This window comes from Vigna umbellata, chromosome 9, assembly GCF_029865625.1.
Source record: "Vigna umbellata cultivar VRB3 chromosome 9, Vumbellata_1.0, whole genome shotgun sequence".
Taxonomy (NCBI): Eukaryota; Viridiplantae; Streptophyta; class Magnoliopsida; order Fabales; family Fabaceae; genus Vigna; species Vigna umbellata.
This window is the reverse complement of record NC_142173.1, coordinates 9,577,459-9,605,405: the sequence shown is the minus strand read 5'-3', so window position 1 is coordinate 9,605,405 and position 27,947 is coordinate 9,577,459. Positions and strand designations below refer to the sequence as shown.

Below are 27,947 nucleotides of genomic sequence, written 5' to 3'. Positions count from 1 at the left end.
TGAGCGGTAGTTGCGTCTTCTCCTTTTGCACTTTTTGATGTCTTTTCTGATTTCATCTCTCTCCTTCTTCACTTCTTTCACCAAATTCACCTTAAAACCTGCACAAAAACACTGAAATCAAGCATAAACCTGTCCAGTTCTATTATTTCTGAAAATATGAATAAAAGCATGATTTCAAGCTAGTTTCTAAGTGTTAAAGGTTGCTTTTAGTATCAATTTAAGCATGAAAATAACAGTTTTTCAACTGTTATCACAACCCCAAACTTAGAACTTTGGTTGTCCTCAAGCAAACAGGATGTAACTCAATATTCTACCAATTCATATGATGGTTCACTTATTCAAAGATCCTCTTTTTCAAGATAAGTAAAAACTTCAATCAAACTTATGACCAAGGGTTCAATCAAGATGTGCACATGCTTTAGTGTTCACAAAGTCATTTAAATTCCAACAAATGCTATTTTTCATGAATGATCAATCAATTACGCATGGATGTTCATGTGTTCATGGAATATTTCCTCACTAGGTAAAGTGTTTCACTCACGCACAAGTGTATAAGAGGTAATCACTCATTCACTCTACTATCACAATGTCACATGAATCAACTTTGCCTTTCATTTTACCATAATCAAAAACATTCACAAGCATGCATCATCACAAGGACTTTTCAATGGCTTATAATGTGGTTGGGCTAACAAGAAAATTGGTTTTTCTGGATCACAAAATCCTTGAGTTAAGAGAATCATAATCAACACAATTATTCTTATTTTTCCCAACTTGCCTTTTGCATTTGCATTGAGCTTTGCTTCTTTTTTTTTTTCTTTTCTTTTCTTTTTCTTTGCATATTCTTACTTTTTAGCTCTTAGCTCAATGCTTTTCCTTTTTCATGTTTTTCCCAATAACCCCAAACTTAAACATTTAACAATACCACACAATATCTTCTACTTAACTCAAGGTAAAGATTTTCAATCAAGGGTTTTCAATTTATGTTCAAGGCTAAGGGTTCAAAGGATAGAACACAAAGTGTTCTCTTTTAGTGGGCTAACTTTATAAATTTGGCCAATAAAAAGGGTTCCAACAAATGGCCTTGATCATATGATGCAAAACAAGCAATTGATTCAATCATAGAAAACCTGGGCAAAATCATTCATGCTTTCAAAATAATAGCATTTAACAATAACAACTTTAGAGCTCAAAACCTCACATATAAGCTCATTCACATTTGACATACACATCCTGCTTAATTTCACAATCACAATCATAATATCCTGCATTTGTTCACAAAGCTTGTGAATCACCTATATGAGCATTTTAATGTGCACATCATCTCAACATCAATCAATCAATAAGCATCATCAAGCATTACTTATCAAACAATTACAGTTAATAACAAACCATCATAACAAACCAGGTGTCCAATAGAGTACATCAAACCCTACTCTAAAAGCATAAAATACGTACAGAACACTAGGTTGCCTCCCAGTAAGTGCTTGTTTAACGTCACAAGCCTGACCCAAACTTTCAAGGATCAACCAACAACATCATTGTGGCAAATTGTTGCACCTCTCCCCCTAGATAGGGCTTGAGACGTTGACCATTCACCACCCAACTTCTCTGTGGATCATCGGAAGCTGGATTAAATATTTCAATTGCTCCATGCGGATGTACTTCTTTTATCACAAATGGTCCTGACCATTTTGACTTCAGCTTCCCAGGAAATATCTTCAATCTTGAATTGAACAATAGTACCTGTTGTCCTGGATTGAAAACTCTATTCACCAACTTCCTGTCATGATAAAATTTGATCTTGTCTTTGTAAGCCTTGGATGAATCATAAGCATGTAATCGCATTTCTTTAAGCTCCAAAATCTGCCTTCTGCGTGTGCATTGAGTTTCATAAGGATCAAAATTCAAAAATTTCAAAGCCCATAACGCTCTATGCTCCAATTCTACTGGAAAATGGCATGCTTTCCCATAGACTAATTGAAATGGTGATAATCCCATAGACGTCTTCATTGCTGTCCTATAAGCCCAAAGAGCATCATCCAATTTAAGAGACCAATCCTTTCTTGATGAAGTCACTATTTTTTCCAGGATCCTTTTTATCTCCCTGTTAGATACCTCAGCTTGTCCATTGGTTTGTGGATGATAAGGTGCAGCTACCTTATGTTTTACTCCATAATGTTTGAGTACTTTCTCTAGCTAATAATTGCAAAAATGAGATCCTCCATCACTGATCAACACTCTTGGAGTGCCAAAACGTGAGAATATTTGCCTCTTCAAGAATTTAATTACCGTGCTAGCATCATTTTTAGGACAAGCTAATGCTTCCACCCATTTACTCACATAATCCACTACTACCAGAATATATTCATTGTTGAAAGATGGAGGGAAGGGTCCAACAAAGTCAATACCCCAGCAATCAAAAATCTCAACCTCTAAAATGCCTTGTAATGGCATTTCATGACGTTTAGTGATCGTCCCTGCTCTTTGACATTTATCACAAATTCTAGCATGATTATGGGCATCTTTAAACAAAGTTGGCCAATAAAACCCTGATTGAAGGACTTTTGCTGTTGTTCTTTCCCCATTAAAATGTCCTCCATAAGGTGAATCATGACAATGCCAGAGAATTCCTTCTGCTTCTTCATTTGTCACACATCTCCTCAGAAGATTATCTGCTTCAATCTTGAACAAATAAGGATCATCCCAAACAAACTGCTTGACATCATGCAAAAATTTCTTTCTTTGTTGCCAAGTTAGGTCTTCTGGCATGACCCTTGCAGCTTTGAAATTAGCCATATCAGCAAACCAAGGCCTCTGCTGAATATACATAAGTGTTTCATCTGAAAAAGATTCCCAGATTTCGGATTCCTTGCTAGTGACCTCATTGTTGACTAACCGTGACAAATGATCAGCAATCAAGTTCTCACTTCCTTTCTTATCACGGATTTCTACATCAAATTCTTGAAACAGTAGTACCCATCTAATCAGACGTGGCTTAGACCCTGGCTTTGTCAACAAATATTTGATAGCTGCATGATCTGTATAGACAATCATCTTAGACCCAATGAGATAAGGTCTAAATTTCTCTAAAGCATACACAATAGCCAGGAATTCTTTTTCTGTGGTAGCATAATTCAATTGAGCATCATTCAGAACTTTGCTAGCATAATAAATTGGGTGAAACGTTTGTTCTTTTCTCTGGCCAAGGACAACTCCTATTGCATAATCACTCGCATCACACATTAATTCAAAATTCTGATTCCAATCTGGCGCTACAATTACTGGAGCTGACACTAGTTTATTCTTCAATGTGTCAAAAGCTTTCAAACAATCTTCATTCATCACAAAAGGAGCATCCTTCATCAAAAGATTACTCAATGGTTTAGCAATTTTTGAGAAATCTTTGATAAATCTTCTATAGAACCCAGCATGACCAAGAAAACTCCTAATCCCCCTTACATTTGTTGGTGGAGGCAGTTTCTTAATGACTTCTACTTTAGCTTTATCTACCTCAATTCCTTTAGCAGAGATTTTATGCCCCAGTACAATTCCTTCAGTTACCATGAAATGACATTTCTCCCAATTAAGAACAAGATTTGTCTGAACACATCTTTTGAGAACAATGTTCAGATTAGCCAAACATCTTTGGAAAGAATTTCCAAAAACTGAGAAATCATCCATGAATACTTCAATGCATTTTTCCAAGAGATCTGCAAAAATTGCCTGCATACACCTTTGAAATGTAGCTGGGGCATTACACAATCCAAATGACATTTTTCTATATGCAAAGATACCAAAAGGACAAGTAAAGGCAGTCTTCTCCTGATCTTTTGGGTCTACCACAATTTGATTGTATCCAGAATATCCATCTAGAAAACAATAGAAAGCCTGACCTGATAACCTTTCTAACATCTGATCCATGAAAGGAAGAGGAAAATGATCTTTCCTAGTGGCTTTATTTAGCTTCCTGTAATCAATGCACATACGTTAGCCAGTAACTGTCCTAGTAGGAATGAGTTCATTCTTATCATTATAAATTACTGTCATCCCACCTTTCTTTGGAACCACCTGTACTGGACTCACCCATTCACTATCAGAGATTGGATAGATGATACCAACTTCTAGCAGTTTCAACACTTCTTTTCTAACCACCTCCTTCATGACAGGATTTAACCTTCTCTGTGGTTGAGCACTTGGTTTATAATCTTCTTCCATAAAAATCTTGTGCATGCATCAATGAGAGTTTTTTCCAATGGAGAAATATTTTGCACCATCCTTTCTTGCACCATACAAACTTCATCAAGTTCATCAAATTGAAAACATGCTTTGTCATCATTTGGATATGTCATGGCCGTGGATACGTCAAAAGTGACTTCTTCATCATCAACTCTCAATTTAAGCTTACCATTCTCTACATCAATTAAAACTCTAGCAGTCTTCATAAAAGGTCTCCCAAGAATAAGAGGAACATCACTATTCCCTTCCATCTCCATCACAATAAAATCCACTGGGAATACAAATTTGTCAACCTTCACTAGAACATCTTCAACCACTCCATATGGATATTTAAGAGACCTATCCGCCAATTGAAGAGCCATTCTGGTTGGTTTAATTTCCAAACCCTGAATTGTTTTGCACATGGATAGCGACATTAAATTAATACTAGCTCCCAAATCAATCAATGCTCTTCCAACTTTCACATCTCCTATGGTGCATGGAATAGTGAAGCTTCCTGGATCTTTAAGTTTAGGAGGTCGTTTCTGTATAATTGCACTGTAGTTACCCTGTACATTGATAGTTTCCTTTTCAATATACTTGTGTTTCTTTGTAAGGAGTTCCTTCAAAAACTTTGCATATGCTGGCATCTGTTGCAATGCTTCAGAGAATGGTATAGTGATCTCCAGCTTCTTAAACAACTCCATGAATCTTTCCAACTGCTTTTCTTTCTCCTTCCTTGAATAACTCTTTGGATAAGGAAGTAGCTTTTCACACTCTTTTTCTTTTTGTCTCTCCTCTCTTTCTTCTCTCTCTTTTTTTTCTCTCCTCTCATCTTCTTCTTTTTTCTTTTTCTCTCTCTCAACTTTTTCTTTCCACTCACATGTTTCTTTTTCACTCTCACTCTCATTTTCTTTCTCCTCTCTTCCTTTTTTTCTCTCCTCTAACACTCTACCACTTCTGGTCACAACAGTTTTACACTCCTTTCTGAGATTATCATGTTTCATCTTGTCAATTATTTGCTCAACATAGACCTCCATATTTTTAAATGCAGCATCTACATTCTGACAATAAGATGCATTCGTCTTCAAGAATCTTTGGAAAGTCTCTTCAAGTTTTGTTGTTTTCTCAACTGGAATAGATTGCATTTGCCATTTTTGCTGTTGCACTTGAACCATTGAGACCTGTTGTATTTCTTGTGGTATTTGAGAAAGCTTCATAATTACTTCTTCCAGCTGTTGAGAGATAATTCTATTTTGAATAAGCAAAGCATCATTTAATTGTAACAACTCCTTCTGACTAAGATATCCTCTTTCAATGTTGAGTTCGTTCTCACTAGTAGCCATGTTTTCTATAATTTCTGTGGCTTCCTCTGGAGTTTTCCATTTAATATTGCCTCCTGCTGAGGCATCAAGCATCATCTTGGTTTGTGAACCAAGTCCTCCAAGGAAAGTTAAGACTACTTCCTGTTCTTCAAAGCCATGCGTGGGTGTTTTTCTTAGCAAACTTTTGTATCTATCCCATGCATGCCCCAGTGATTATTCCATGCGTTGCCTAAATGAAGAAATCTCTTGCTTGCCTTTTGTCACCTTTGATTGTGGAAAGTACTTGTTTAAAAACTTTGTTACCACTGCTTCCCATTCTGTGAAACTTCCTTCTGGGAAAGAATTCAACCAAAGTTTAGGATTGCCTCCCAATGAGAAAGGAAACAAGCTAAGTTTCATCGCTTCATCTGGCACCCCATTAATCTTCACTGTATTGCAAATCTCATTGAATGTAGTGAGGTGCTCATATGGGCTTTCATGAGATAACCCATTGAATTGGTTGCTTTTCACCAGTTGGATCAGTGCTGGTTTGACCTCCATATTAGCTGCATTGACTCTAGGTCTAGCTATACTATTAAAGTGCTGAGGTCCAGCTATATTGGTGTAATCAGCAAGAGTTCTTCTGACATTGTTGTTCTCCATATTTTCTGTGCTATGAACAGAACCTTGTGTTGATGGTTGCAACAGAGTTTCCGGAGGAGGGAAAAGTTCTCTAGATGTTCGGATTCTTCTCCTCCGTCTACTCTCGTCTAAACCTTCAAGAAGAGGTTCTGCAGTTATCTTTCTCCTAGTTCGAATTGCCTCCTGCATACACAAGAACACAAAACCCTAGAATATTTGGTTAGCACAAAAAGATATAGGAGAAGATATAAAATTTGAGATGAGAAGATAAAAACAGAAAACAGAAAAATAAAAATAAAAACAGAAAATAAAATAAAAACAGAAAAAAATAAAAATAGAAAAAAATAAAAACAGAAATTCAAAATTAAAAATTCAAAATTCAAGTCAAAGATAATCAATAATCACACAAATTAACCAGTTAAACCACGAGTCCCCGGCAACGGCGCCAAAAACTTGATGCACAAATTTATGATCACCAAAATATGATGTCACAAACTTGTTTAACAATCGGCAAGTATGACCGAATCGTTTCAAGTAATAAACTCGGTAAGACCAAGTATCGTTCTCCCAAAGGACTCACGGCCTAGTTTAGTTATGTGATTTGTTGATTAGCTAAGACTTAAGAACGAAATAATTGGATTTTACTATGCAAAAGACGAAAATAAACATGTATGCATGAGGTTGATCAATGGCTAAAACAAAAGACAAGCACTTTCAATGAAATATATTGATGAATATGTTGTTGGGGGTCAATTTCATCTTATCCACTCTCATATATTTTAGGAATTCAACATTCCAGTCATCAGTGTTAATGCCACTCTCTAAATTACCTTTCAAGAAGGCTTCTCCCTAATTACGAGTTCATACAATTCCTAGCATTCCTAATAATTAGTTTTTTTAGCACAGGAGCTTAAGGCAACCAATATACTATTGGGAGAAATTCCCCGGATCTAGACTTCCCCGTACGTTCCCGTATCGACAAAACCAATAATCATGCATTGAATGAGTTAAACAAAGCAAGCATTGAGCAAAGAGGAAAAACCCTAACTAATGATGAAAGAAAGCATAAGTCTTAGATTAAGATGCAAGCACAAATTCCATATATGAGAGCTTCAAAAGATTACATTGATTCCCCAACAAACATACAAGGTTTAGTTCACCATATTCATGGTGAACCTAGATGAATAATAATGAAAGAATGGAAGAGATAGAAAAACCCGAGAGAGAGAAGAGCAGAGCTGTCACCATCTCCCAATCTACCCCCAAGGGGTGAAAAAGAGAGTGTTTGCTTCGTTTCTGCCAAAGATACAAACCCTAGGACGTCCTAAAGCTTATATACTATTCTAAAATTACAAAAAATCTAGGTCCAAGCCCATAAGTGTGCCGCTCAGCGGTAAAGTACTGCTCAGCGGTAAGTGCGTGAGTAGTTTCTTCCCCTCAGCGGCCATTTTGCCCCTCAGCGGTTCCAACGTGAACTCCTGAGTGCCGCTTAGCGGTAAACTGCCACTGAGCGGTAGTTGCGTCTTCTCCTTTTGCACTTTTTGATGTCTTTTCTGATTTCATCTCTCTCCTTCTTCACTTCTTTCACCAAATTCACCTTAAAACCTGCACAAAAACACTGAAATCAAGCATAAACCTGTCCAGTTCTATTATTTCTGAAAATATGAATAAAAGCATGATTTCAAGCTAGTTTCTAAGTGTTAAAGGTTGCTTTTAGTATCAATTTAAGCATGAAAATAACAGTTTTTCAACTGTTATCACAACCCCAAACTTAGAACTTTGGTTGTCCTCAAGCAAACAGGATGTAACTCAATATTCTACCAATTCATATGATGGTTCACTTATTCAAAGATCCTCTTTTTCAAGATAAGTAAAAACTTCAATCAAACTTATGACCAAGGGTTCAATCAAGATGTGCACATGCTTTAGTGTTCACAAAGTCATTTAAATTCCAACAAATGCTATTTTTCATGAATGATCAATCAATTACGCATGGATGTTCATGTGTTCATGGAATATTTCCTCACTAGGTAAAGTGTTTCACTCACGCACAAGTGTATAAGAGGTAATCACTCATTCACTCTACTATCACAATGTCACATGAATCAACTTTGCCTTTCATTTTACCATAATCAAAAACATTCACAAGCATGCATCATCACAAGGACTTTTCAATGGCTTATAATGTGGTTGGGCTAACAAGAAAATTGGTTTTTCTGGATCACAAAATCCTTGAGTTAAGAGAATCATAATCAACACAATTATTCTTATTTTTCCCAACTTGCCTTTTGCATTTGCATTGAGCTTTGCTTCTTTTTTTTTTTCTTTTCTTTTCTTTTTCTTTGCATATTCTTACTTTTTAGCTCTTAGCTCAATGCTTTTCCTTTTTCATGTTTTTCCCAATAACCCCAAACTTAAACATTTAACAATACCACACAATATCTTCTACTTAACTCAAGGTAAAGATTTTCAATCAAGGGTTTTCAATTTATGTTCAAGGCTAAGGGTTCAAAGGATAGAACACAAAGTGTTCTCTTTTAGTGGGCTAACTTTATAAATTTGGCCAATAAAAAGGGTTCCAACAAATGGCCTTGATCATATGATGCAAAACAAGCAATTGATTCAATCATAGAAAACCTGGGCAAAATCATTCATGCTTTCAAAATAATAGCATTTAACAATAACAACTTTAGAGCTCAAAACCTCACATATAAGCTCATTCACATTTGACATACACATCCTGCTTAATTTCACAATCACAATCATAATATCCTGCATTTGTTCACAAAGCTTGTGAATCACCTATATGAGCATTTTAATGTGCACATCATCTCAACATCAATCAATCAATAAGCATCATCAAGCATTACTTATCAAACAATTACAGTTAATAACAAACCATCATAACAAACCAGGTGTCCAATAGAGTACATCAAACCCTACTCTAAAAGCATAAAATACGTACAGAACACTAGGTTGCCTCCCAGTAAGTGCTTGTTTAACGTCACGAGCCTGACCCAAACTTTCAAGGATCAACCAACAACATCATTGTGGCAAATTGTTGCACCTCTCCCCCTAGATAGGGCTTGAGACGTTGACCATTCACCACCCAACTTCTCTGTGGATCATCGGAAGCTGGATTAAATATTTCAATTGCTCCATGCGGATGTACTTCTTTTATCACAAATGGTCCTGACCATTTTGACTTCAGCTTCCCAGGAAATATCTTCAATCTTGAATTGAACAATAGTACCTGTTGTCCTGGATTGAAAACTCTATTCACCAACTTCCTGTCATGATAAAATTTGATCTTGTCTTTGTAAGCCTTGGATGAATCATAAGCATGTAATCGCATTTCTTTAAGCTCCAAAATCTGCCTTCTGCGTGTGCATTGAGTTTCATAAGGATCAAAATTCAAAAATTTCAAAGCCCATAACGCTCTATGCTCCAATTCTACTGGAAAATGGCATGCTTTCCCATAGACTAATTGAAATGGTGATAATCCCATAGACGTCTTCATTGCTGTCCTATAAGCCCAAAGAGCATCATCCAATTTAAGAGACCAATCCTTTCTTGATGAAGTCACTATTTTTTCCAGGATCCTTTTTATCTCCCTGTTAGATACCTCAGCTTGTCCATTGGTTTGTGGATGATAAGGTGCAGCTACCTTATGTTTTACTCCATAATGTTTGAGTACTTTCTCTAGCTAATAATTGCAAAAATGAGATCCTCCATCACTGATCAACACTCTTGGAGTGCCAAAACGTGAGAATATTTGCCTCTTCAAGAATTTAATTACCGTGCTAGCATCATTTTTAGGACAAGCTAATGCTTCCACCCATTTACTCACATAATCCACTACTACCAGAATATATTCATTGTTGAAAGATGGAGGGAAGGGTCCAACAAAGTCAATACCCCAGCAATCAAAAATCTCAACCTCTAAAATGCCTTGTAATGGCATTTCATGACGTTTAGTGATCGTCCCTGCTCTTTGACATTTATCACAAATTCTAGCATGATTATGGGCATCTTTAAACAAAGTTGGCCAATAAAACCCTGATTGAAGGACTTTTGCTGTTGTTCTTTCCCCATTAAAATGTCCTCCATAAGGTGAATCATGACAATGCCAGAGAATTCCTTCTGCTTCTTCATTTGTCACACATCTCCTCAGAAGATTATCTGCTTCAATCTTGAACAAATAAGGATCATCCCAAACAAACTGCTTGACATCATGCAAAAATTTCTTTCTTTGTTGCCAAGTTAGGTCTTCTGGCATGACCCTTGCAGCTTTGAAATTAGCCATATCAGCAAACCAAGGCCTCTGCTGAATATACATAAGTGTTTCATCTGAAAAAGATTCCCAGATTTCGGATTCCTTGCTAGTGACCTCATTGTTGACTAACCGTGACAAATGATCAGCAATCAAGTTCTCACTTCCTTTCTTATCACGGATTTCTACATCAAATTCTTGAAACAGTAGTACCCATCTAATCAGACGTGGCTTAGACCCTGGCTTTGTCAACAAATATTTGATAGCTGCATGATCTGTATAGACAATCATCTTAGACCCAATGAGATAAGGTCTAAATTTCTCTAAAGCATACACAATAGCCAGGAATTCTTTTTCTGTGGTAGCATAATTCAATTGAGCATCATTCAGAACTTTGCTAGCATAATAAATTGGGTGAAACGTTTGTTCTTTTCTCTGGCCAAGGACAACTCCTATTGCATAATCACTCGCATCACACATTAATTCAAAATTCTGATTCCAATCTGGCGCTACAATTACTGGAGCTGACACTAGTTTATTCTTCAATGTGTCAAAAGCTTTCAAACAATCTTCATTCATCACAAAAGGAGCATCCTTCATCAAAAGATTACTCAATGGTTTAGCAATTTTTGAGAAATCTTTGATAAATCTTCTATAGAACCCAGCATGACCAAGAAAACTCCTAATCCCCCTTACATTTGTTGGTGGAGGCAGTTTCTTAATGACTTCTACTTTAGCTTTATCTACCTCAATTCCTTTAGCAGAGATTTTATGCCCCAGTACAATTCCTTCAGTTACCATGAAATGACATTTCTCCCAATTAAGAACAAGATTTGTCTGAACACATCTTTTGAGAACAATGTTCAGATTAGCCAAACATCTTTGGAAAGAATTTCCAAAAACTGAGAAATCATCCATGAATACTTCAATGCATTTTTCCAAGAGATCTGCAAAAATTGCCTGCATACACCTTTGAAATGTAGCTGGGGCATTACACAATCCAAATGACATTTTTCTATATGCAAAGATACCAAAAGGACAAGTAAAGGCAGTCTTCTCCTGATCTTTTGGGTCTACCACAATTTGATTGTATCCAGAATATCCATCTAGAAAACAATAGAAAGCCTGACCTGATAACCTTTCTAACATCTGATCCATGAAAGGAAGAGGAAAATGATCTTTCCTAGTGGCTTTATTTAGCTTCCTGTAATCAATGCACATACGTTAGCCAGTAACTGTCCTAGTAGGAATGAGTTCATTCTTATCATTATAAATTACTGTCATCCCACCTTTCTTTGGAACCACCTGTACTGGACTCACCCATTCACTATCAGAGATTGGATAGATGATACCAACTTCTAGCAGTTTCAACACTTCTTTTCTAACCACCTCCTTCATGACAGGATTTAACCTTCTCTGTGGTTGAGCACTTGGTTTATAATCTTCTTCCATAAAAATCTTGTGCATGCATCAATGAGAGTTTTTTCCAATGGAGAAATATTTTGCACCATCCTTTCTTGCACCATACAAACTTCATCAAGTTCATCAAATTGAAAACATGCTTTGTCATCATTTGGATATGTCATGGCCGTGGATACGTCAAAAGTGACTTCTTCATCATCAACTCTCAATTTAAGCTTACCATTCTCTACATCAATTAAAACTCTAGCAGTCTTCATAAAAGGTCTCCCAAGAATAAGAGGAACATCACTATTCCCTTCCATCTCCATCACAATAAAATCCACTGGGAATACAAATTTGTCAACCTTCACTAGAACATCTTCAACCACTCCATATGGATATTTAAGAGACCTATCCGCCAATTGAAGAGCCATTCTGGTTGGTTTAATTTCCAAACCCTGAATTGTTTTGCACATGGATAGCGACATTAAATTAATACTAGCTCCCAAATCAATCAATGCTCTTCCAACTTTCACATCTCCTATGGTGCATGGAATAGTGAAGCTTCCTGGATCTTTAAGTTTAGGAGGTCGTTTCTGTATAATTGCACTGTAGTTACCCTGTACATTGATAGTTTCCTTTTCAATATACTTGTGTTTCTTTGTAAGGAGTTCCTTCAAAAACTTTGCATATGCTGGCATCTGTTGCAATGCTTCAGAGAATGGTATAGTGATCTCCAGCTTCTTAAACAACTCCATGAATCTTTCCAACTGCTTTTCTTTCTCCTTCCTTGAATAACTCTTTGGATAAGGAAGTAGCTTTTCACACTCTTTTTCTTTTTGTCTCTCCTCTCTTTCTTCTCTCTCTTTTTTTTCTCTCCTCTCATCTTCTTCTTTTTTCTTTTTCTCTCTCTCAACTTTTTCTTTCCACTCACATGTTTCTTTTTCACTCTCACTCTCATTTTCTTTCTCCTCTCTTCCTTTTTTTCTCTCCTCTAACACTCTACCACTTCTGGTCACAACAGTTTTACACTCCTTTCTGAGATTATCATGTTTCATCTTGTCAATTATTTGCTCAACATAGACCTCCATATTTTTAAATGCAGCATCTACATTCTGACAATAAGATGCATTCGTCTTCAAGAATCTTTGGAAAGTCTCTTCAAGTTTTGTTGTTTTCTCAACTGGAATAGATTGCATTTGCCATTTTTGCTGTTGCACTTGAACCATTGAGACCTGTTGTATTTCTTGTGGTATTTGAGAAAGCTTCATAATTACTTCTTCCAGCTGTTGAGAGATAATTCTATTTTGAATAAGCAAAGCATCATTTAATTGTAACAACTCCTTCTGACTAAGATATCCTCTTTCAATGTTGAGTTCGTTCTCACTAGTAGCCATGTTTTCTATAATTTCTGTGGCTTCCTCTGGAGTTTTCCATTTAATATTGCCTCCTGCTGAGGCATCAAGCATCATCTTGGTTTGTGAACCAAGTCCTCCAAGGAAAGTTAAGACTACTTCCTGTTCTTCAAAGCCATGCGTGGGTGTTTTTCTTAGCAAACTTTTGTATCTATCCCATGCATGCCCCAGTGATTATTCCATGCGTTGCCTAAATGAAGAAATCTCTTGCTTGCCTTTTGTCACCTTTGATTGTGGAAAGTACTTGTTTAAAAACTTTGTTACCACTGCTTCCCATTCTGTGAAACTTCCTTCTGGGAAAGAATTCAACCAAAGTTTAGGATTGCCTCCCAATGAGAAAGGAAACAAGCTAAGTTTGATCGCTTCATCTGGCACCCCATTAATCTTCACTGTATTGCAAATCTCATTGAATGTAGTGAGGTGCTCATATGGGCTTTCATGAGATAACCCATTGAATTGGTTGCTTTTCACCAGTTGGATCAGTGCTGGTTTGACCTCCATATTAGCTGCATTGACTCTAGGTCTAGCTATACTATTAAAGTGCTGAGGTCCAGCTATATTGGTGTAATCAGCAAGAGTTCTTCTGACATTGTTGTTCTCCATATTTTCTGTGCTATGAACAGAACCTTGTGTTGATGGTTGCAACAGAGTTTCCGGAGGAGGGAAAAGTTCTCTAGATGTTCGGATTCTTCTCCTCCGTCTACTCTCGTCTAAACCTTCAAGAAGAGGTTCTGCAGTTATCTTTCTCCTAGTTCGAATTGCCTCCTGCATACACAAGAACACAAAACCCTAGAATATTTGGTTAGCACAAAAAGATATAGGAGAAGATATAAAATTTGAGATGAGAAGATAAAAACAGAAAACAGAAAAATAAAAATAAAAACAGAAAATAAAATAAAAACAGAAAAAAATAAAAATAGAAAAAAATAAAAACAGAAATTCAAAATTAAAAATTCAAAATTCAAGTCAAAGATAATCAATAATCACACAAATTAACCAGTTAAACCACGAGTCCCCGGCAACGGCGCCAAAAACTTGATGCACAAATTTATGATCACCAAAATATGATGTCACAAACTTGTTTAACAATCGGCAAGTATGACCGAATCGTTTCAAGTAATAAACTCGGTAAGACCAAGTATCGTTCTCCCAAAGGACTCACGGCCTAGTTTAGTTATGTGATTTGTTGATTAGCTAAGACTTAAGAACGAAATAATTGGATTTTACTATGCAAAAGACGAAAATAAACATGTATGCATGAGGTTGATCAATGGCTAAAACAAAAGACAAGCACTTTCAATGAAATATATTGATGAATATGTTGTTGGGGGTCAATTTCATCTTATCCACTCTCATATATTTTAGGAATTCAACATTCCAGTCATCAGTGTTAATGCCACTCTCTAAATTACCTTTCAAGAAGGCTTCTCCCTAATTACGAGTTCATACAATTCCTAGCATTCCTAATAATTAGTTTTTTTAGCACAGGAGCTTAAGGCAACCAATATACTATTGGGAGAAATTCCCCGGATCTAGACTTCCCCGTACGTTCCCGTATCGACAAAACCAATAATCATGCATTGAATGAGTTAAACAAAGCAAGCATTGAGCAAAGAGGAAAAACCCTAACTAATGATGAAAGAAAGCATAAGTCTTAGATTAAGATGCAAGCACAAATTCCATATATGAGAGCTTCAAAAGATTACATTGATTCCCCAACAAACATACAAGGTTTAGTTCACCATATTCATGGTGAACCTAGATGAATAATAATGAAAGAATGAAAGAGATAGAAAAACCCGAGAGAGAGAAGAGCAGAGCTGTCACCATCTCCCAATCTACCTCCAAGGGGTGAAAAATAGAGTGTTTGCTTCGTTTCTGCCAAAGATACAAATCCTAGGACGTCCTAAAGCTTATATACTATTCTACAATTACAAAAAATCTAGGTCCAAGCCCATAAGTGTGCCGCTCAGCGGTAAAGTACCGCTCAGCGGTAAGTGCGTGAGTAGTTTCTTCCCCTCAGCGGCCATTTTGCCCCTCAGCGGTTCCAACGTGAACTCCTGAGTGCCGCTCAGCGGTAAACTGCCGCTGAGCGGCAGTTGCGTCTTCTCCTTTTTCACTTTTTGATGTCTTTTCTGATTTCATCTCTCTCCTTCTTCACTTCGTTCACCAAATTCACCTTAAAACCTGCACAAAAACACTGAAATCAAGCATAAACCTGTCCAGCTCTCTTATTTCTGAAAATATGAATAAAAGCATGATTTCAAGCTAGTTTCTAAGTGTTAAAGGTTGCTTTTAGTATCAATTTAAGCATGAAAATAACAGTTTTTCAACTGTTATCACCCTTCCTTTCTTCCTTCATTTCGGATAAAAAAAAACCCATAAATTCTTTCTTCTCCCTTTTTCTCAGTAGAAGAAACCCTCAGATGGTTTTGTTTCCTCATCTCACACCCTTACTTCTTTCTTCTTCCTTCCATCCTTGTAGCCACGCGTTCTTCCTTTGCCACGTCTTCATTCAGACTGCATCATCAGCCACGTTCATTTTCTTCTCGAGAGCTCACCATCAACGGTAAGTTTTCTTTCTCTTCACAGATTCATTATCTTATTTCATATTTCTTTCCTTCCTCAGCCTATTTAACAACAAAATTCCTCTTCCACCGATTATCTTCATCTCTTTCTAGGGTTTCGTCATCCTTTCACCATTTTCTTGAAGTTTCACCGATTAAATCCTCTTTTACTCCGTTTAAAAGCTTTTCCTCCGATTGAAAATTCTTTTCCACCGTTCAATCTCGTTTTGAACCGATTAATCGGTTCATTTTAAGTTTCCTCCCTTTCTTGGGTTCCTTTAGTTCAGATTAGGGTTCCTACTCTATTTAGGGTTTCTGTGAATCCTATCTCTGATTCGGTTCGTTCTCCTTCAAATTCTCTCTTATATTTTTGCCTAGGGTTGGTGCAAAGGTTATCGCCATTAGGTCTTGGTAGAATCTTTCTTGATCTCTAATTCCTCGTTATTTCGCTGCGTTTCATTCTCAAAGAAGCTTCAAGATCCTTTAAATCAGCTCGCGTTGTGCATTCAGTCCTTTTCCTTGGAGCCTCTTCCATCAGGTGGTATTCAGAGCTCTGATTCTTCCACGCAATTCAAAAGCTAAGTATCTCTCTCCTTTGTGTCGTGTTTTCATTTGATTCATTATTGTGTTGACACTGTTTCGCATCTCTGTTTTGATGTTTTTCTCTGATTCATGTAAGGTTGAATTTGTATTGGCATGTTTTGTCTTAATTCTGAGTATTATATGTTAATTCTGCTCATAAAGTGTTTGTTTAAATGTCTAAGAGAGCTAATATGATATTGTTCATTCTTGATAACTTTCTACTCTTCATATTAAAATGCGCTCTCTGTATCCTCACGCCAAAGGCATACTGTGGCATACTGTTAGGGCTCAAAGAGAAAGGCATCGACGTTGCAATCGCTGCTCGCTCACCAACTGCTGACATAGCAACCGTTTTCTTTAACAAATTGGGCTTCTCGCCGTTGATCAATCTTTTTCATTTTTCTTTGTAATGGAGGTTTCTTTTTGTCATGTTAATACAGGGTTTGATCACAAATAATGAAAGGCATTAGAGGAGCCATTTGTGGATGAAGAGGATAATTATAGCGGTGTTGCATGTTTGAATGTGATAGCAAAATGAATTGTTACAGTTTTTGCTTCTTTAAGAGGATAATTATAGCGGTAATACTAGGATTAGACATCCTCTTTTCTAATTCTGAATGTTGTTTTTTTTCTTTTGGAATGATGGAATTTTGACAATGAAGTATATTTTATAGGTATGTATTTTTAATGTATGTTAATTATGATGCAGGGGCTAGTTTTTTAAACATTATAGTTTGTTCTGTCATCCAACATGATTTGATTTTTATCTCTGCAGTCATGTCGGTATCCAGGTGGAAGATAATATATCTATTCTATGCTTAGATTTGTGATGAATGGTATAAGTAAAGATATCCTTGATTTCTTCTATTTGTTTTTAGAGGCGGCTTGGTTTCTACTATTTAACCATTTAACCTATTTAGATTACTTAGTGTGTTTATAAAGAAATTTACTTATTGTGTTTCAGTTCAATCATTTCTATAAGAATAAGAATCAATAAAAAAGAAAAAAGGCTTTATCATTTTTCTGTTAACTGTTCTAACTATATAGTATTTGTAATTTGTCTATTGATGCGGGTGCTTCATGCTACAATGATGAAGCGGTTTGAGATTGCAGAGAGCTGGTGGAGAATTTGAATGCATCAAATAGTCAAGTAAATTTCTTTTTGGTAATATTTTACATTCCAACATTTTATATGTACCAATATTTTACCCTCCACTTAATACTTTTTTATATATCAGCTTTTCTCAGCTTTTTATTTAATATTATCTACACATTTATATTGTAATTAATTTATTAATTTGATTTATGTTACTGGTTTGATTTTGTAACATCCCAAAATATAGTAATTACCATAAATTAGAACTAATCACATTTACATGATTAAACAGTGCAGTCTTAAATAAATCAGCCAATAAAAGCCGAACGGTAAACAGATACAAGGTTCAAAAATTAATACAGGAATAACCAAGGTCCAAGACGAACGGTTTTACAAAAGCTAATAACCGAACGTCCCAAAAATTCTAAGTAAGCTAAACCTACTGGACGATCTAAGTCTCGGCCTTCACTTCAACGTCCACTAGGTTTTCTTCTTCAACAACCTCCTCCAAAAGGGTATCGCCATCTGCTCACATCCACACGGATGATCATTGCATGGACAAGACGGACATACATAAACAGCAGACAACACAAGGAAACGCAAGGGTAAGCTTAGGTAATTTAATTCGTACAATTAACATACAATTTAACATATGCAAATCAACATACAATACACGCAACAACAATATATATATATCAGTATAGAATTAATCATCCAAACTCTTACAAGACCGACCGTCCGGACTGTATGAATCCATGTATCTACATGCGTTCGTGCACTCGGGTGATGTGATAACTGGAAACACTCAACAGCTGCCACCCGAGGTTAGCCCTATCAGTCCAAAGTACTCATTAGGACTAGGACCTCCTGCCATTCCCACACATGACCTACTCCCCTCTACATGAGGACGAGCACTCACGAAATATCAGGATGAACAGCCATCAGCAGCTTTACCATGGTCATACTACACCACTTCCCACATTCAAATCATAGAGACGTTCCTCCTTGGAACGCTCGTTCAAAATCCATCATCATAAAATTTCTCCAAACATGGTTCACACTTCAGAATTTTACATTTTAATTTCATTTTCATCTTTAGTTTTAAGGGTGTAAAATAACGAACGTTCAATCCTCTGAAGAACGAGGACGAACGCTAAAGACTGGATTTACGACAACTCGTTCCAAGATTTGAAGAAAACGACACTAGGTACTTAACGAACGTTGTGGCTATTCAATCAGTTGAGGGGAACTGACTCTACAATTATGAAATCAATATTCATAAAAAAACTAAGTATACAGGCTCTAGGCCGAATCCAAATGTATAAGAATACAAAAGAGAAGTATTTAACTTTACTGAGAATAATCATTCAAAAGAAATCGACTGCCAGTGAATGACCGAACGTCAACTAATAATTTGGACGAACGCTATTTACGTCCGTGCAGGAATCAAGGATAAGGACGAGCGTTCAGTATAAAACCGAACACTACTTAGGACGAACGCTAGGTAGATGACCGAGCACTAATTTGAACGAACGCTCGGTATAAGACCGATAGCTCATTTGGACGAACGCTTAGTATAAGACTAAGCGCTACTTATAACGAATGCTGGATATAAAACCGAGCGTTACTATTATAACTTCAATTAATTACGATCGTTGGGTACCACTAGGCTGTGCCGAACGCTCAAACCTAGCCTTTCACAAGAGGACGCTCGTTCTCAAGCAGAGTTCCTTCCAAATGAAAGAATTCCATTCTAAGTTATTTTCAGGGAAACCGAACGGTATAAGACCGTTCGATGACGAGCGTGCATTATCAAGGTAAGAAATATCATATTTTCCAGATTTTTCATCTACATTAACTCCACATTTTTCATACAATTCATATCTTATAATTTTATCTCAATCATAAATCACATACTTTATAGAATTCATATTATCATCTCATACTCTACATAACTTATCCATTTTTCCAATTCATACATTTCATCATCAACATACAGTTCAAACAATATCACCCATATTCAATCAAAAACAGTGTTCGTTCATGCATCATTACAAAACATATTGCTCATATATCCAGTTCACATCATCACATCATGCTTTCACGTTACATACAAGTATCAATTAAATTACTAAGCTTCCCTTACCTGGTTAAGTAGTGAACGCCCTAAGAGAGTGATTTTTGATTCGCCCAACTATGGCTTTTTCTACGCTCAACGACTTCCTTAAGTCCTTCACTAAATCTAATCAAGAGAAACGTAGAAGAACTGAGATTACATCCCTGAATGCAGTTGAGTTTGGGCTCACATGAACTCCAGAAACGAGCGTTTAGAGTTCAGAGGCTTACCGGTTTCAGAATCGGAAGTTGTTCGGTTCAGATTGAAGCTCACAACTCCGGAAATGCTCCTATGGTTTCTGAAACGTGATCGGAGGAGATGGTGGTGAGTTATAGTAGAGAGAAGATGAAAGGTTCTAGAGAGAAGGAGGAGAGAATGGGGTCTGAGTTTGGAGGAAGAAGATGAGTGCAGGAGAGAGGAAGGGTTTTCCAGAAATTTCTTTTTGTTCCTCCCACATCCGCACGAACGTGCGTCTCCCCTGTCGACACCTGTACCCCCATTACTGACTCCCATTCTATCTTGGTGACACTTGGCAGTGAGTGGCAGAGTTATGAATGTGCGTTTTTAATGCACTGCAGAGGGGTTTCCATACATAAATTTTGATTTGACAAGGTGTTTATCAGAATTAATTTTCCAGGGTCCCACATTCCCCCTAACTACAAAAATTTTCGTCCTCGAAAATTAAAGCTTACCCGGAAACAAATGAGGATATAACTCCTTCATAGCGTCTTCAACCTCCCATGTTGAGTCGCCAGTCTTCGCGTCCCACACCACTTTCACTAAATGGACGCTCTTTCCCCTGTAGAACTTGGTGCGACTATCTTCCACACGAACGGGTTGCATCTCCAGCGCTCGGTCTTGGCGAAGCTGGACGTCTTCCAACTCCAGTGTGTGTGAGGGATCAGCTATATACTTCCGGAGTTGGGAAACGTGGAAGACTGGATGAAGGTTGGACAGTTGAGGAGGTAAAGACAACTCGTACGCCACTGGTCCGATCTTCTTCAAAATTTGGTACGGTCCTATGAATTTGAAAGATAACTTCTTTGGACGAACGACTCTTCCCACTCCAGTGATCGGATTCAGTCTAAGAAAAACGTGGTCTCCTGCAGCGAACTCTAAAGGTCTTTTTCTCTTATCAGCATAAGATTTCTGCCTGCTTTGAGACGTCTTCAATCGCTCCTAGACCAACTTCACCTTCTCGGTCGTTTGCTGGATCAGTTCAGGTCCGGTTAGCACGTTCTCTCCTTCCTGAAACCAACAAAGTGGCGTTCGACATTTTCTTCCGTAGAGAGCTTCAAACGGTGCCATTCCTATGCTTGCTTGAAAGCTGTTGTTGTAAGTGAATTCCACTAGCGGCAGAACCTCATCCCATACTCCCATATGATCTAGGACGCACGTCCTCAATAAATCCTCGAGCGTCTGGATGGTTCGCTCAGATTGGTCGTCCGTCTGAGGGTGATAAGCCGAACTCATCTGCAACTTGCTTCCCAATTCTCCTTGTAAAGATTGCCAAAACCGAGATGTGAATCTCGTGTCTCGGTCCGAAATGATGCTCGAAGGAACTCCATGCAACCGAACGATCTCTTTAATGTACAGCTTGGCCAAGTTGGTCATCGACATCTTCAAGTTAACGGCTAGGAAGTGGGCGCTCTTCGTTAGTCTATCCACGATCACCCAGATTGAATCATGATTTCTGACCGTGCGTGGTAGATGGGTCACGAAATCCATGGAGATGCTGTCCCACTTCCATTCTGGAATCTCCAACGACTGCAGCAAACCGCCTGGTCTTTGGTGTTCAGCCTTCGCTCGCTGACAAGTCAAACAGAATGCTACAAAGCGTGCAACGTCACTTTTCATTCCCGGTCACCAGAATGATTTACGGAGGTCTTGATACATCTTAGTCATGCCAGGATGCATGCTAAGACGGCTGTGATGCCCTTCCTCCAAGATAATTCTCTTCAGCTCACCATCGTTTGGAACGCACGTTCTACCCATATAGCACAGTAAACCGTCTGTTCCAGTATTGAACTCCTTAGCCTGATCTATGCCGAGCGTACTCAATATCTTCCCTAAGTCTTCGTCCTCACGCTGCTTCATTCTGATCCGGTCGAACACATCACTGGAAATTCTAAGGTTACAACATCTAATAACGTTCGCTCCTAAGTCGAACTGTAACCTGAGGTCTTTAAAACTTTCCACCAAGCTTAGCTCTTTCACCATCATTGCCGAGACCCTGACTGCTTTCCTACTCAAAGCGTCCGCTACCACATTAGCTTTTCCAGGATGATACAACAGCTCAAACTCATAATCCTTCAAGAATTCGAGCCACCTCCTTTGCCTCATATTCAACTCCTTTTGATCAAAGAGGTACTTGAGACTCTTGTGATCACTAAAGACTTGAAACGTTGCTCCATACAGGTAATGCCTCCAAATCTTTAGTGCAAACACGACTGCTGCTAACTCCAAGTCGTGCGTGGGGTAATTCTTCTCATGAACTTTCAGCTGCCTAGAAGCGTACGCCACTACTTTCCTTTCCTGCATCAATACGCAGCCCAAACCTTGATAAGACGCATCACAATATACTTCAAAAGGTTTGGCCGTGTCAGGAATGACCAACACTGGGGCGCTCGTCAATTTTCTCTTCAATTTTTGAAAGCTTTCCTCACACCGATCGGTCCAGGCGAACGGTTGATCCTTCCTGGTGAGATGAGTCAGCGGAGCTACTATCTTGGAGAATCCCTCAATGAATCGTCTATAATAGCCCGCGAGCCCTACGAAACTTCTAACCTCTGTGACCGAGCGTGGACTTTCCCAATCCAGGACTGCTTTCACCTTGGCCGGATCCACTGAAATACCTCCAACAGAAACGACGTGCCCCAAAAACTGGATTTCCTTCATCCAGAATTCACACTTTGATAGCTTAGCATACAATTCTTTCTCTCTCAACACGCTCAACACTGTCCTCAAGTGGTCTTCATGCTCGTCATAGCTCTTGGAATTAATGAGAATGTCGTCAATAAACACCACCACGAACTTGTCCAGGTACGGTCTGAAAATCCGGTTCATATAGTCCATGAAGATTGCAGGCGCGTTCGTCACTCCAAAAGGCATCACCACATATTCATAATGTCCATAACGAGACCGGAAGGCAGTCTTCTGGACGTCTTCTTCCTTCACTCTAATTTGGTGATAGCCCGAACGCAAATCAATCTTTGAAAATACACTCGCACCCTACAGCTGATCCAGTAGGTCGTCAATCCTTGGCAGTGGATACTTGTTCTTGATGGTCAGCTTATTGAGTTGCCTATAATCAATGCAGAGCCGAGAGCTGTCATCCTTTTTCTTTACTAACAACACAGGCGCTCCCCAAGGTGAAGCGCTCGGCCGGATGAACTTCTTATCCATCAACTCCTCAATTTGCTTCTTGAGCTCGACCAACTCAGCTGGTGCCATTCTATAAGGTTGAACCGAGATGGGTGCGGTAGTTGTTACTAAGTCGATCGTGAATTCAACCTCACGAACGGGAGGCAGTCCAGGAACTTCGTCCGGAAAGACGTCCGGGAATTCATCCACTACCGTTCGTCTTCCACTGATTTCATTATTGAACGATCGCTCAAAATTCACTTTCCCCATATCTTTGTCTTCATGCGTCATTATCAGAAAACAACTCGCTCCCTCCATGATGTCTATCTTCAACTGACCGAACGTGACTGACAATTCCTCCTCTTCCTCACTCGGAAAGACTAACTCCTTCTTCCCACAATCTATGAGAGTCCGATTGGCAGCCAACCAATCCATCCCCAAAATTACTTCTAAGTCTTGAAGGGGTAAACAGATAAGATTCACCTTAAATCTACGCCCCTCAACTTCTATAGGACATCTAACACAAACTGTAGATGTCTTAATCCCACCAGCCGCTGGGGTTGACACCACCAAGTCGAACTGTAATTTGCTCTCCACTAGCCCCAGTTTCTCAACGCACGCCTTCGAGATGAAGGAATGAGTTGCCCCCGAGTCATACAATACACAGCAAGGCTTTCCAAATAACATGCAAGTGCTGGTGATAAGGGTACCTGAACGAGCAACTTCAGCCCCCGTGATCGCATATACTCTCCCTACTGCCTGCGCACGTCCACCCCTCCCTTGCTGTGTTCTTCCAGCGTTCGGCGGCCTTGTTGCCGCACGACCTCCCATATTACACTCCTGATCCGAGTGTCCGCTCCTTCTGCACTTAGTGCAGTATTTTCCACCAGTCAGTTCAGGACAAGCCCACCTATAGTGCGGTCCTCCACATTGGAAACACGTCAAACTCCTTGGCTGTCCAGATTGGCCGACAGTGACCAAAGCTTGTGATCCGCCAGAGGATTGAGTTGGACGAGCGTACGGGGGTCTCCTCACGTTCGCAGTATTTCTTGCTGACACCGGCCCCCTACTCACTTGTTGTTTCTTCTGTTGCTCTGCCTCTGCAACGTTCTTCTCCAATACCTTTGCTCTCTCGACCATAGCAGGAAACGATCTAATACACAGACTGGATATTAATACCTTCAGGTCGCTCCTCAACCCATTCTCAAACTTCCTGCATTGCCATTCTTCACTTGTAGCCATGGTGTTAAAACGGACCAGGTGCTTGAATTTATTGGTGTACTCCGAGACGGACATACCACCTTGTACCAATTGAAGGAATTCCACCTCCTTAGCAAACCGTACACTGTCCGGAAAATATTCTTCATAAAATTTAGTTCTAAACACTTCCCAGGAGATAGGATTTTGAGCTTCAGCCAATAACATCTTCATACTCGACCACCAATGGCTAGCTTCACCAGTCAATAAATATTCAGTGTACGCCAAACGGTTGTCATCTGGACATCTTTTGGCGTTGTAAATTCTTTCCATATCTCTCAACCACTGATCCGCTTCATCCGGGAGACCTTTTCCATTGAATTTGGCAGGGTGGTGTTGTAGGAAGCTTTCCAAACTCCACTCTGCAGGTTGGGCGACGTTAGAAGATGACGCCCCTGCTGTGCCCCTGGTCGCGGCAAGGATATCCATTAACTGCCTCTGAGTCGCTTCAGTGTTGGCGCGAGCGGCCTCCATACTCTGCATGGCGTTATGATTTTGCTGCATCAGAGTGGCGTTTTGCTCCATCAACGTGACATTCTGTTGCTGTAGTCTATCAATTACGGATTCCAACAACCTGGTGTTGTTGGACGTATCAGATTCATTGGGTTGTGGAGGAGGGGGAAGCCTAGGAGCCATTCGTTCTCTGGAACAGAGAAAAACGAGCGTTAGTCATGTTCAAAGAGTTGAAAAATAACTCGTTAAACACATATTAAGCACACAGCAAGAACACAGTGTACCCATAACCTACAGTGTCCTTTAAGAGAACAAAACTGCTCTGATACCACTAATGTAACATCCCAAAATATAGTGATTACCATAAATTAGAACTAATCACATTTACATGATTAAACAGTGCAGTCTTAAATAAATCAGCCAATAAAAGCCGAACGGTAAACAGATGCAAGGTTCAAAAATTAATACAGGAATAACCAAGGTCCAAGACGAACGGTTTTACAAAAGCTAATAACCGAACGTCCCAAAAATTCTAAGTAAGCTAAACCTACTCGACGATCTAAGTCTCGGCCTTCACTTCAACGTCCACTAGGTTTTCTTCTTCAACAACCTCCTCCAAAAGGGTATCGCCATCTGCTCACATCCACACGGATGATCATTGCATGGACAAGACGGACGTACATAAACAGCAGACAACACAAGGAAACGCAAGGGTAAGCTTAGGTAATTTAATTCATACAATTAACATACAATTTAACATATGCAAATCAACATACAATACACGCAACAATAATATATATATATCAGTATAGAATTAATCATCCAAACTCTTACAAGACCGACCGTCCGGACTGTATGAATCCATGTATCTACATGCGTTCGTGCACTCGGGTGATGTGATAACTGGAAACACTCAACAGTTGCCACCCGAGGTTAGCCCTATCAGTCCAAAGTACTCATTAGGACTAGGACCTCCTGCCATTCCCACACATGACCTACTCCCCTCTACATGAGGACGAGCACTCACGGAATATCAGGATGAACAACCATCAGCAGCTTTACCATGGTCATACTACACCACTTCCCACATTCAAATCATAGAGACGTTCCTCCTTGGAACGCTCGTTCAAAATCCATCATCATAAAATTTCTCCAAACATGGTTCACACTTCAGAATTTTACATTTTAATTTCATTTTCATCTTTAGTTTTAAGGGTGTAAAATAACGAACGTTCAATCCTCTGAAGAACGAGGACGAACGCTAAAGACTGGATTTACGACAACTCGTTCCAAGATTTGAAGAAAACGACACTAGGTACTTAACGAACGTTGTGGCTATTCAATCAGTTGAGGGGAACTGACTCTACAGTTATGAAATCAATATTCATAAAAAAACTAAGTATACAGGCTCTAGGCCGAATCCAAATGTATAAGAATACAAAAGAGAAGTATGTAACTTTACTGAGAATAATCATTCAAAAGAAATCGACTGCCAGTGAATGACCGAACGTCAACTAATAATTTGGACGAACGCTATTTACGTCCGTGCAGGAATCAAGGATAAGGACGAGCGTTCAGTATAAAACCGAACACTACTTAGGACGAACGCTAGGTAGATGACCGAGCACTAATTTGAACGAACGCTCGGTATAAGACCGATAGCTCATTTGGACGAACGCTTAGTATAAGACTAAGCGCTACTTATAACGAATGCTGGATATAAAACCGAGCGTTACTATTATAACTTCAATTAATTACGATCGTTGGGTACCACTAGGCTGTGCCAAACGCTCAAACCTAGCCTTTCACAAGAGGACGCTCGTTCTCAAGCAGAGTTCCTTCCAAATGAAAGAATTCCATTCTAAGTTATTTTCAGGGAAACCGAACGGTATAAGACCGTTCGATGACGAGCGTGCATTATCAAGGTAAGAAATATCATATTTTCCAGATTTTTCATCTACATTAACTCCACATTTTTCATACGATTCATATCTTATAATTTTATCTCCATCATAAATCACATACTTTATAGAATTCATATTATCATCTCATACTCTACATAACTTATCCATTTTTCCAATTCATACATTTCATCATCAACATACAGTTCAAACAATATCACCCATATTCAATCAAAAACAGTGTTCGTTCATGCATCATTACAAAACATATTGCTCATATATCCAGTTCACATCATCACATCATGCTTTCACGTTACATACAAGTATCAATTAAATTACTAAGCTTCCCTTACCTGGTTCAGTAGTGAACGCCCTAAGAGAGTGATTTTTGATTCGCCCAACTATGGCTTTTTCTACGCTCAACGACTTCCTTAAGTCCTTCACTAAATCTAATCAAGAGAAACGTAGAAGAACTGAGATTACATCCCTGAATGCAGTTGAGTCTGGGCTCACATGAACTCCAGAAACGAGCGTTTAGAGTTCAGAGGCTTACCGGTTTCAAAATCGGAAGTTGTTCGGTTCAGATTGAAGCTCACAACTCCGGAAATGCTCCTATGGTTTCTGAAACGTGATCGGAGGAGATGGTGGTGAGTTATAGTAGAGAGAAGATGAAAGGTTCTAGAGAGAAGGAGGAGAGAATGGGGTCTGAGTTTGGAGGAAGAAGATGAGTGCAGGAGAGAGGAAGGGTTTTCCAGAAATTTCTTTTTGTTCCTCCCACATCCGCACGAACGTGCGTCTCCCCTGTCGACACCTGTACCCCTATTACTGACTCCCATTCTATCTCGATGACACTTGGCAGTGAGTGGCAGAGTTATGAATGTGCGTTTTTAATGCACTGCAGAGGGGTTTCCATACATAAATTTTGATTTGACAAGGTGTTTATCAGAATTAATTTTCCAGGGTCCCACAGATTTTGAACCCAGTAAGTTATACATATTATACTATTTGCCAAAGAAATTAATTTTAATGTTTGAATACTAAATTAGAAATTAATGTGATTAAATAATTGATTAATTATTGATCAAATGTTATTACATTATTTGTTAGCTCTAAAAATATAAATAATGTGAAGATGCAATATTAGAAAATATTTTAGTTATGACAAAAGCTTTGGACTTAGTCAAAGTTGTTTTGATTTTGATTATGGTGAAGAAAGTCCGTATAGTTGATTGTCTATGTAGACCTACATAATTATCATACTATAATATTACAAATCGTTTTCTTATATATTAGTAGTAAATGTTCAAATGCATTTCCAAATGCGAAAAAAGGTGTGCTCCTTTTTGTATTTGTCTTTAG

General features: G+C 38.6%; 2 protein-coding genes across 2 annotated transcripts in view; one reads left to right on the top strand and one right to left on the bottom strand.

Annotated features, from left to right (window-relative positions):
* Window positions 1-19,923, top strand: part of LOC148192498 (uncharacterized) — a 47,180-nt gene extending 27,257 nt beyond the window's left edge. The window contains exon 3 of the mRNA XM_088099213.1: window positions 19,789-19,923. Coding sequence (XP_087955339.1) covers window positions 19,789-19,923 — 135 coding nt within the window. The remainder of the gene's footprint in view (window positions 1-19,788) is intronic.
* Window positions 19,924-20,295: 372 nt separating this feature from the next.
* On the bottom strand, window positions 20,296-24,870 carry LOC148192497 (uncharacterized). The gene is made up of 6 exons (XM_088099212.1): window positions 23,688-24,870; window positions 22,967-23,255; window positions 22,402-22,663; window positions 22,012-22,149; window positions 21,582-21,924; window positions 20,296-20,519 (listed from the first exon to the last, which is right to left on the bottom strand). The coding sequence occupies exons 1-6, from the start codon at window positions 24,868-24,870 to the stop codon at window positions 20,296-20,298; spliced, it is 2,439 nt and encodes an 812-aa protein (XP_087955338.1).
* Between the last annotated feature and the right edge of the window lie 3,077 nt (window positions 24,871-27,947).